At 48.9% G+C, this 12,172-nt stretch overlaps 1 protein-coding gene across 7 annotated transcripts in view; it reads left to right on the plus strand.

The window, feature by feature from the left end:
- fgfr3 (fibroblast growth factor receptor 3) overlaps positions 1 to 12,172 on the plus strand; it is a 269,105-nt gene that overhangs the window by 168,530 nt on the left and 88,403 nt on the right. For all 7 annotated transcript variants that reach the window (XM_071382150.1, XM_071382149.1, XM_071382152.1 and 4 more), the window contains one exon: positions 7,007 to 7,130. In XM_071382150.1, the coding sequence (XP_071238251.1) occupies positions 7,007 to 7,130 (124 nt within the window). The remainder of the gene's footprint in view (positions 1 to 7,006; positions 7,131 to 12,172) is intronic.

The following is a 12,172-nucleotide window of genomic DNA, read 5'->3' on the forward strand; positions in this document are numbered from 1 at the left end:
GATATGGAGAGCAAGAAGAGAGAGAGAGAGAAGAGCAGAGAGAGAGAGAGGAGAGAGAGAGAGAGAAAGAGAGAGAGAGAGAGAGAGAGAGAGAGAGAGAGGAGCAGAAAGAGAGAGAGAGAGAGAGAGAAAAAAAAGAAAGAAAAAATACTTGAATCAGTCATAGAGCCCATTGCCCTTTATGGTTGTGAGGTCTGGGGTCCGCTCACCAACCAAGATTTCACAAAATGGGACAAACACCAAATTGAGACTCTGCATGCAGAATTCTGCAAAAATATCCTCCGTGTACAACGTAGAACACCAAATAATGCATGCAGAGCAGAATTAGGCCAATACCCACTAATTATCAAAATCCAGAAAAGAGCCGTTAAATTCTACAACCACCTAAAAGGAAGCGATTCCCAAACCTTCCATAACAAAGCCATCACCTACAGAGAGATGAACCTGGAGAAGAGTCCCCTAAGCAAGCTGGTCCTAGGGCTCTGTTCACAAACACAAACACACCCCACAGAGCCCCAGGACAACAGCACAATTAGACCCAACCAAATCATGAGAAAACAAAAAGATAATTACTTGACACATTGGAAAGAATTAACAAAAAAACAGAGCAAACTAGAATGCTATTTGGCCCTAAACAGAGAGTATACAGTGGCAGAATACCTGACCACTGTGACTGACCCAAACTTAAGGAAAGCTTTGACTATGTACAGACTCAGTGAGCATAGCCTTGCTATTGAGAAAGGCCGCCGTAGGCAGACATGGCTCTCAAGAGAAGACAGGCTATGTGCTCACTGCCCACAAAATGAGGTGGAAACTGAGCTGCACTTCCTAACCTCCTGCCCAATGTATGACCATATTAGAGAGACATATTTCCCTCAGATTACACAGATCCACAAAGAATTCGAAAACAAATCCAATTTTGATAAACTCCCATATCTACTGGGTGAAATTCCACAGTGTGCCATCACAGCAGCAAGATTTGTGACCTGTTGCCACAAGAAAAGGGCAACCAGTGAAGAACAAACACCATTGTAAATACAACCCATATTTATGTTTATTTATTTTAACTTGTGTGCTTTAACCATTTGTACATTGTTACAACACTGTATATATATAATATGACATTTGTCATGTCTTTATTGTTTTGAAACTTATGTATGTGTAATGTTTACTGTTAATTTTTATTGTTTATTTCACTTTTGTATATTATCTACCTCACTTGCTTTGGCAATGTTAACACATGTTTCCCATGCCAATAAAGCCCCTTGAATTGAATTGAATTGAATTGAGAGAGAGAGAGAGAGAGAGGAGCAGAAAGAGAGAGAGAGAGAGAAAGAAGAGCAGAAAGAGAGAGAGAGAGAGAAGAGCAGAAAGAGAGAGAAGAGATATGGAGAGCAAGAAGAGAGAGAAAGCATTCTTCTCCACAATTACAGAACTATAAATGACTGACTGGCAAAGTGATCTATCTCCCTAGTGTTACCCAGTCTACAGTAGGGTTTAAATGGTTCTACCCAGAGTCGGGTTTGAACGGTTCTATCCAGAGTAGGGTTTAAATGGTTCTACCCAGAGAAGGGTTTGAACGGTTCTACCCAGAGTCGGGTTTAAACGGTTCTACCCAGAGTCGGGTTTGAACGGTTTTATCCAGAGTCGGGTTAAAACGGTTCTACCCAGAGTAGGGTTTAAACGGTTCTACCCAGAGAAGGGTTTAAACAGTTCTCCCCAGAGTCGGGTTTGAACGGTTCTACCCAGAGTAGGGTTTAAATGGTTCTACCCAGAGTAGGGTTTAAATGGTTCTAACCAGAGTAAGGTTTAAACGGTTCTACCCAGAGTCGGGTTAAAACGGTTCTACCCAGAGTAGGGTTTAAACGGTTCTACCCAGAGAAGGGTTTAAACGGTTCTCCCCAGAGTCGGGTTTAAACGGTTCTACCCAGAGTCGGGTTTGAACGGTTCTACCCAGAGTCGGGTTTGAACGGTTCTACCCAGAGTCGGGTTTGAACGGTTCTATCCAGAGTCGGGTTAAAACGGTTCTACCCAGAGTAGGGTTTAAACGGTTCTACCCAGAGAAGGGTTTAAACGGTTCTCCCCAGAGTCGGGTTTGAACGGTTCTATCCAGAGTAGGGTTAAAACGGTTCTACCCAGAGTAGGGTTTAAATGGTTCTACCAAGAGTAGGGTTAAAACGGTTCTACCCAGAGTCGGGTTTGAACGGTTCTACCCAGAGTCCGGTTTGAACGGTTCTACCCAGAGTAGGGTTTAAATGGTTCTACCCAGAGTAGGGTTTAAATGGTTCTACCCAGAGTAGGGTTTAAATGGTTCTAACCAGAGTAGGGTTTAAATGGTTCTAACCAGAGTAGGGTTTAAATGGTTCTCCCCAGAGAAGGGTTAAAATGGTTCTACCCAGAGTCGGGTTTGAACGGTTCTAACCAGAGTAGGGTTTAAACGGTTACCTAGCATGTCTAACAGAGTCGGGTTTGAACGGTTCTAACCAGAGTAGGGTTTAAACGGTTCTACCCAGAGTAGGGTTTGAACGGTTCTACCCAGAGTAGGGTTTGAACGGTTCTACCCAGAGTTGGGTTTGAACGGTTCTATCCAGAGTAGGGTTAAAACGGTTCTACCCAGAGTAGGGTTTAAACGGTTCTACCCAGAGAAGGGTTTAAACGGTTCTCCCCAGAGTCGGGTTTAAACGGTTCTACCCAGAGTCGGGTTTGAACGGTTCTACCCAGAGTCGGGTTTGAACGGTTCTACCCAGAGTCGGGTTTGAACGGTTCTATCCAGAGTCGGGTTAAAACGGTTCTACCCAGAGTAGGGTTTAAACGGTTCTACCCAGAGAAGGGTTTAAACGGTTCTCCCCAGAGTCGGGTTTGAACGGTTCTATCCAGAGTAGGGTTAAAACGGTTCTACCCAGAGTAGGGTTTAAATGGTTCTACCAAGAGTAGGGTTAAAACGGTTCTACCCAGAGTCGGGTTTGAACGGTTCTACCCAGAGTAGGGTTTAAACGGTTCTACCCAGAGTAGGGTTTAAATGGTTCTACCCAGAGTAGGGTTTAAATGGTTCTAACCAGAGTAGGGTTTAAATGGTTCTAACCAGAGTAGGGTTTAAATGGTTCTCCCCAGAGAAGGGTTAAAATGGTTCTACCCAGAGTCGGGTTTGAACGGTTCTAACCAGAGTAGGGTTTAAACGGTTACCTAGCATGTCTAACAGAGTCGGGTTTGAACGGTTCTAACCAGAGTAGGGTTTAAACGGTTCTACCCAGAGTAGGGTTTGAACGGTTCTACCCAGAGTAGGGTTTGAACGGTTCTACCCAGAGTTGGGTTTGAACGGTTCTATCCAGAGTAGGGTTAAAACGGTTCTACCCAGAGTAGGGTTTAAATGGTTCTACCAAGAGTAGGGTTAAAACGGTTCTACCCAGAGTCGGGTTTGAACGGTTCTACCCAGAGTCGGGTGTGAACGGTTCTACCCAGAGTCGGGTTTGAACGGTTCTACCCAGAGTAGGGTTTAAATGGTTCTACCCAGAGTAGGGTTTGAACGGTTCTACCCAGAGTAGGGTTTAAATGGTTCTACCCAGAGTAGGGTTTAAACGGTTCTACCCAGAGTCGGGTTAAAACGGTTCTACCCAGAGTAGGGTTTAAACGGTTCTACCCAGAGAAGGGTTTAAACGGTTCTCCCCAGAGTAGGGATAAAACGGTTCTACCCAGAGTCGGGTTTGAACGGTTCTACCCAGAGTCGGGTTTGAACGGTTCTACCCAGAGTCGGGTTTGAACGGTTCTACCCAGAGTCGGGTTTGAACGGTTCTATCCAGAGTCGGGTTAAAACGGTTCTACCCAGAGTAGGGTTTAAACGGTTCTACCCAGAGAAGGGTTTAAACGGTTCTCCCCAGAGTCGGGTTTGAACGGTTCTATCCAGAGTAGGGTTAAAACGGTTCTACCCAGAGTCGGGTTTGAACGGTTCTATCCAGAGTAGGGTTAAAACGGTTCTACCAAGAGTAGGGTTAAAACGGTTCTACCCAGAGTCGGGTTTGAACGGTTCTACCCAGAGTCCGGTTTGAACGGTTCTACCCAGAGTCCGGTTTGAACGGTTCTACCCAGAGTCCGGTTTGAACGGTTCTACCCAGAGTCCGGTTTGAACGGTTCTACCCAGAGTAGGGTTTAAATGGTTCTACCCAGAGTAGGGTTTAAATGGTTCTAACCAGAGTAGGGTTTAAATGGTTCTAACCAGAGTAGGGTTTAAACGGTTTTCCCCAGAGAAGGGTTAAAATGGTTCTACCCAGAGTCGGGTTTGAACGGTTCTAACCAGAGTAGGGTTTAAACGGTTACCTAGCATGTCTAACAGAGTCGGGTTTGAACAGTTCTAACCAGAGTAGGGTTTAAACGGTTCTACCCAGAGTAGGGTTTGAACGGTTCTACCCAGAGTAGGGTTTGAACGGTTCTACCCAGAGTCGGGCTTGAACGGTTCTACCCAGAGTAGGGTTTGAACGGTTCTAACCAGAGTAGGGTTTAAATGGTTCTAACCAGAGTCGGGTTTGAACGGTTCTACCCAGAGTAGGGTTTGAACGGTTCTACCCAGAGTCGGGTTTGAACGGTTCTACCCAGAGAAGGGTTTGAACGGTTCTACCCAGAGTCGGGTTTAAACGGGGTAGGCATAAGGTTCCATCGCAGCGAGGTAATGTGAAGCGTTCCATCCTGTGACATCACTCACTCTCTTAGTCACTATTACCTTCTAGCTGAGTTCATGTCAGGGTTACTACACAGGGACACTTTATAATGTACACTGGGTTATATATTGTCATCATGTTTCCACTGAGCTGTCAAATCATCTCTGCCTTCAAGAGACCAGTCACTACAGTACACTGCCTCTCTTTATTTCTCTCTCTCTCTATATATTCAATATTTCTCTCCTCTTCATAATAAGCAGCGAAGTTTAGCCCCCCTGGCTGTTTCTGTCTAGTTATAATATTCTCAAATACCAGACTGCTGTCTCTGTCTCTCTCCTGTCTCTCGTCTCTATCTCGCTCCTTTTGCTGTCTCTCTCCTGTCCCCCTCCTGTCCTTCTCTCTCCTGTCTCTCTCCTGTCCCTCTCTCTCCTGTCTCTCTCCTGTCCCTCTCTCTCCTTTCTCTCTCCTGTCTCTCTTTTATCTCTGTCTCTCTCCTGTCTCTCTCTTTTACCCCTGTCTCTCTTTTATCTCTGTCTCTCTCCTGTCTCTGTCTCTCTCCTGTCCCTCTCCTGTCTCTGTCTCTCTCCTGTCCCTCTCCTGTCTCTGTCTCTCTCCTGTCTCTCTGCTGTCTCTCTCTCTCCTATCACTGTCTCTCTCCTGTCCCTCTCTCTCCTTTCTCTCTCCTGTCTCTCTTTTATCTCTGTCTCTCTCCTGTCTCTCTCTTTTACCCCTGTCTCTCTTTTATCTCTGTCTCTCTCCTGTCTCTGTCTCTCTCCTGTCCCTCTCCTGTCTCTGTCTCTCTCCTGTCCCTCTCCTGTCTCTGTCTCTCTCCTGTCTCTCTCCTGCCCCTCTCCTCTCTCTGTCTCTGTCTCTCTCCTGTCTCTCTCCTGTCCCTGTCTCTGTCTCTCTCCTGTCTCTCTCCTGCCCCTCTCCTCTCCCTGTCTCTGTCTCTCTCCTGTCTCTCTCCTGCCCCTCTCCTCTCCCTGTCTCTGTCTCTCTCCTGTCTCTCTCCTGCCCCTCTCCTGTCCCTGTCTCTGTCTCTCTCCTGTCTCTCTCCTGTCCCTGTCTCTCTCCTGTCTCTCTTTTATCTCTGTCTCTCTCCTGTCTCTTTCCTGTCCCTCTCCTGTCTCTGTCTCTCTCCTTTCTCTGTCCTGACTCTATCCTGTCTTGGTCTCTCTCCTGTCTCTGTCTCTGTCCTGACTCTCTCCGGTCTCTCTCTTGTCTCTGTCTTGCTTCTGTCTCTCTTTCATCTCTGTCCATTTCCTGTCTGTCTCTCTCCCCTCTCTCTCCTGTCCCTCTCCTCTCTCTGTCTCTCTCCTGTCCTTCTCCTGTCTCTGTCTCTCTCCTGCCTCTCTCTCTCTCTGTGTCTCTCTCCTGTCTCTCTCCTATCTCTGTTTCTCTCCTGTCTCTCTCATCTCTGTCTCCCTCTTGTCTCTCTCCTATCGCTGTCTCTCTCCTATCGGTTTCTCACTCCTGTCTCTCTCCTATCGCTGTCTCTCTCCTGTCTCTCTTTTATCTATGTTTCTCTCCTGTCTCTCTCGTATCTCTGTCTCTCTCCTGTCTCTCTTTTATCTCTGTCTCTCTCCTGTCTCTCTCTTGTCTCTCCTGTCTTTGTCTCTCTCCTGTCTCTCTCTTGTCTCCCCTGTCTTTGTCTCTCTATTGTCTCTCTCTTGTCTTTGCCATGTTTGCCAATCCTCTCTTTCTCTTTTTTGTTTTTCATCCACAGTCTTATGTTGAACCCCCATGCTAACCATAACTCACCCCCTGCCTGTCTGCCTCATTCCCCTCTTCCTCACCCCCTCCCCTGTTTACCTCTCCCCCCGTCTTCCTCACACCCTTTCCTGTCTGCCCCTCCCCCTCTTCCTCACCCCCTTCCCTGTCTACCTCTCCTCCCTCTTCCTCACACGCTTTCCTATCTGCCCCTCCCCTCTTCCTCACCCCTTCCCCTCTCCCCCCTCTCCCCCACCCCCTTCCCTGTCTACCTCTCCCCCCTCTTCTTCACCCCCTTCCCTGTCTGCTTCTCTCCCTTCTTTCTCAACACCTTCCCTGTTTACCTCTCCCCCACCTTCCTCACCCCTTCCCTGTACACCTCTCCCCCCTTCCTCACCCCCTTCCCTGTCTGCTGCCTCTCCCCCTCTTCCTTACCCCCTTCCCTGTCTGCTTCTCTCCCTTCTTCACCCCTTTCCTGTTTGCCTCTCCCCCTCCCCTTCCCTCTCCCCCTCTCCCCTTCTTCTTCACCCCCTTCTCTTTCTGCCTCTCTCCCTCCCTGCTCTCTCCTTGTGTTTCCCTCCCTCACCCCCTCTTTACCTCCATTCTTCTCTTCCCTCCATCTCTGCTTCTCCCTCTATCCCCTTCAGCTAAGGCACCAGCAGTGGAGTCTGGTGATGGAGAGTGCTGTCCCTTCAGACCGTGGGAACTACACCTGTGTTGTACAGAACAAGTACGGCACCATCACCCACAGCTACCAGCTAGACGTACTAGGTAAGACACCACCACAGCTACCAGCTAGACATGCTAGGTAAGACCCCACCACAGCTAGACGTGCTAGGTAAGACACCACCACAGCTACCAGCTAGACATGCTAGGTAAGACCCCACCACAGCTACCAGCTAGACATGCTAGGTAAGACCCCACCACAGCTACCAGCTAGACATGCTAGGTAAGACCCCACCACAGCTACCAGCTAGACATGCTAGGTAAGACCCCACCACAGCTACCAGCTAGACATGCTAGGTAAGACCCCACCACAGCTACCAGTTAGACATGCTAGGTAAGACACCACCACAGCTACCAGCTAGACATGCTAGGTAAGACCCCACCACAGCTACCAGCTAGACATGCTAGGTAAGACCCCACCACAGCTACCAGTTAGACATGCTAGGTAAGACCCCACCACAGCTACCAGTTAGACATGCTAGGTAAGACACCACCACAGCTACCAGCTAGACATGCTAGGTAAGACCCCACCACAGCTACCAGCTAGACATGCTAGGTAAGACCCCACCACAGCTACCAACTAGACATGCTAGGTAAGACACCACCACAGCTACCAGCTAGACATGCTAGGTAAGACCCCACCACAGCTACCAGCTAGACATGCTAGGTAAGACACCACCACAGCTACCAGCTAGACATGCTAGGTAAGACACCACCACAGCTACCAACTAGACATGCTAGGTAAGACACCACCACAGCTACCAGCTAGATGTGCTAGGTAAGACACCACCACAGTTAGACATGCTAGGTAAGACACCACCACAGCTACCAGCTAGACGTGCTAGGTAAGACACCACCACAGCTACCAACTAGACGTGCTAGGTAAGACACCACCACAGTTACCAGTTAGACATGCTAGGTAAGACACCACCACAGCTACCAGCTAGACGTGCTAGGTAAGACACACCACAGCTACCAACTAGACATGCTAGGTAAGACACCACCACAGCTACCAACTAGACATGCTAGGTAAGACACCACCACAGCTACCAACTAGACATGCTAGGTAAGACACCACCACAGCTACCAACTAGACATGCTAGGTAAGACACCACCACAGCTACCAGTTAGACATGCTAGGTAAGACACCACCACAGCTACCAACTAGACATGCTAGGTAAGACACCACCACAGCTAGACATGCTAGGTAAGACACCACCACAGCTACCAGCTAGATGTGCTAGGTAAGACACCACCACAGGTCCCAGCTAGACATGCTAGGTAAGACACCACCACAGCTACCAGTTAGACGTGCTAGGTAAGACACCACCACAGCTACCAGCTAGACGTGCTAGGTAAGACACCACCACAGCTACCAGTTAGACGTGCTAGGTAAGACACCATCACCCACAGCTACCAGCTAGACGTGCTAGGTAAGACACCACCACAGCTACCAGTTAGACATGCTAGGTAAGACACCACCACAGCTACCAGTTAGACGTGCTAGGTAAGACACCACCACAGCTACCAACTAGACGTGCTAGGTAAGACACCACCACAGCTACCAACTAGACATGCTAGGTAAGACACCACCACAGCTACCAGCTAGACGTGCTAGGTAAGACACCACCACAGCTACCAGCTAGACATGCTAGGTAAGACACGACCACAGCTACCAGTTAGACATGCTAGGTAAGACACCACCACAGCTACCAGTTAGACGTGCTAGGTAAGACACCACCACAGCTACCAGTTAGACATGCTAGGTAAGACACCACCACAGCTACCAGTTAGACATGCTAGGTAAGACACCACCACAGCTACCAGTTAGACATGCTAGGTAAGACACCACCACAGCTACCAGTTAGACATGCTAGGTAAGACACCACCACAGCTACCAGTTAGACATGCTAGGTAAGACACCACCACAGCTACCAACTAGATGTGCTAGGTAAGACACCACCACAGCTAGACATGCTAGGTAAGACACCACCACAGCTACCAGTTAGACGTGCTAGGTAAGACACCACCACAGTTAGACATGCTAGGTAAGACACCACCACAGCTACCAGCTAGACATGCTAGGTAAGACACCACCACAGTTACCAGCTAGACATGCTAGGTAAGACACCACCACAGCTACCAGCTAGACGTGCTAGGTAAGACACCACCACAGCTACCAGCTAGACATGCTAGGTAAGACACCACCACAGCTACCAGCTAGACATGCTAGGTAAGACACCACCACAGCTACCAGTTAGACGTGCTAGGTAAGACACCACCACAGCTACCAGCTAGACATGCTAGGTAAGACACCACCACAGGTACCAACTAGACGTGCTAGGTAAGACACCACCACAGCTACCAACTAGACATGCTAGGTAAGACACCACCACAGCTACCAGCTAGACATGCTAGGTAAGACATCACCACAGCTACCAACTAGACGTGCTAGGTAAGACACCACCACAGCTACCAACTAGACATGCTAGGTAAGACACCACCACAGCTACCAGCTAGACATGCTAGGTAAGACACCACCACAGCTACCAACTAGACATGCTAGGTAAGACACCACCACAGCTAGACATGCTAGGTAAGACACCACCACAGCTACCAACTAGACATGCTAGGTAAGACACCACCACAGCTACCAGCTAGACGTGCTAGGTAAGACACCACCACAGTTACCAGTTAGACATGCTAGGTAAGACACCACCACAGCTACCAGCTAGACATGCTAGGTAAGACACCACCACAGCTAGACATGCTAGGTAAGACACCACCACAGCTACCAACTAGACATGCTAGGTAAGACACCACCACAGCTAGACATGCTAGGTAAGACACCACCACAGCTACCAACTAGACATGCTTGGTAAGACACCACCACAGCTACCAACTAGACATGCTAGGTAAGACACCACCACAGCTAGACATGCTAGGTAAGACACCACCACAGCTACCAACTAGACATGCTAGGTAAGACACCACCACAGCTACCAACTAGACATGCTAGGTAAGACACCACCACAGCTACCAACTAGACATGCTAGGTAAGACACCACCACAGCTACCAACTAGACATGCTAGGTAAGACACCACCACAGCTACCAACTAGACATGCTAGGTAAGACACCACCACAGCTACCAACTAGATGTGCTAGGTAAGACACCACCACAGCTACCAACTAGACATGCTAGGTAAGACACCACCACAGCTACCAACTAGACATGCTAGGTAAGACACCACCACAGCTACCAGCTAGACGTGCTAGGTAAGACACCACCACAGCTAGACATGCTAGGTAAGACACCACCACAGCTACCAGTTAGACGTGCTAGGTAAGTCACCACCACAGCTACCAGCTAGACGTGCTAGGTAAGACACCACCACAGCTACCAGCTAGACATGCTAGGTAAGACACCACCACAGGTACCAACTAGACGTGCTAGGTAAGACACCACCACAGCTACCAGCTAGACATGCTAGGTAAGTCACCACCACAGCTACCAGCTAGACATGCTAGGTAAGACATCACCACAGCTACCAACTAGACGTGCTAGGTAAGACACCACCACAGCTACCAACTAGACATGCTAGGTAAGACACCACCACAGCTACCAACTAGACATGCTAGGTAAGACACCACCACAGCTACCAGCTAGACATGCTAGGTAAGACACCACCACAGCTACCAACTAGACATGCTAGGTAAGACACCACCACAGCTAGACATGCTAGGTAAGACACCACCACAGTTACCAACTAGACATGCTAGGTAAGACACCACCACAGTTACCAGTTAGACATGCTAGGTAAGACACCACCACAGTTACCAGTTAGACGTGCTAGGTAAGACGCCACCACAGCTACCAGCTAGACATGCTAGGTAAGACACCACCACAGCTACCAGTTAGACATGCTAGGTAAGACACCACCACAGTTACCAACTAGACGTGCTAGGTAAGACACCACCACAGCTACCAGTTAGACGTGCTAGGTAAGACACCACCACAGTTACCAGCTAGACGTGCTAGGTAAGACACCACCACAGCTACCAGTTAGACGTGCTAGGTAAGACACCACCACAGTTACCAGTTAGACATGCTAGGTAAGACACCACCACAGCTACCAGCTAGACGTGCTAGGTAAGACACCACCACAGCTACCAGCTAGACATGCTAGGTAAGACACCACCACAGCTACCAACTAGACATGCTAGGTAAGACACCACCACAGCTACCAGCTAGACATGCTAGGTAAGACACCACCACAGCTACCAGTTAGACGTGCTAGGTAAGACACCACCACAGCTACCAACTAGACGTGCTAGGTATGACACCACCACAGTTAGACATGCTAGGTAAGACACCACCACAGCTACCAGCTAGACGTGCTAGGTAAGACACCACCACAGTTACCAGTTAGACGTGCTAGGTAAGACACCACCACAGCTACCAACTAGACGTGCTAGGTAAGACACCACCACAGTTAGACATGCTAGGTAAGACACCACCACAGCTACCAGCTAGACGTGCTAGGTAAGACACCACCACAGCTACCAGCTAGACATGCTAGGTAAGACACCACCACAGTTAGACATGCTAGGTAAGACACCGCCACAGCTCCCAGCTACACATGCTAGGTAAGACTCCACCACAGTTACCAGCTTGACATGCTAGGTAAGACACCACCACAGCTACCAGCTAGACATGCTAGGTAAGACACCACCACAGCTACCAGCTAGACATGCTAGGTAAGACACCACCACAGCTACCAGCTAGACATGCTAGGTAAGACACCACCACAGCTACCAGCTAGACATGCTAGGTAAGACACCACCACAGCTACCAGTTAGACGTGCTAGGTAAGTCACCACCACAGCTACCAGCTAGACATGCTAGGTAAGACACCACCACAGCTACCAGCTAGACATGCTAGGTAAGACACCACCACAGCTACCAGCTAGACGTGCTAGGTAAGACACCACCACAGCTACCAGCTAGACATGCTAGGTAAGACACCACCACAGCTACCAGCTAGACGTGCTAGGTAAGACACCACCACAGCTACCAACTAGACA

This window comes from Salvelinus alpinus, chromosome 34 (assembly GCF_045679555.1).
Source record: "Salvelinus alpinus chromosome 34, SLU_Salpinus.1, whole genome shotgun sequence".
Taxonomy (NCBI): domain Eukaryota; kingdom Metazoa; phylum Chordata; class Actinopteri; order Salmoniformes; family Salmonidae; genus Salvelinus; species Salvelinus alpinus.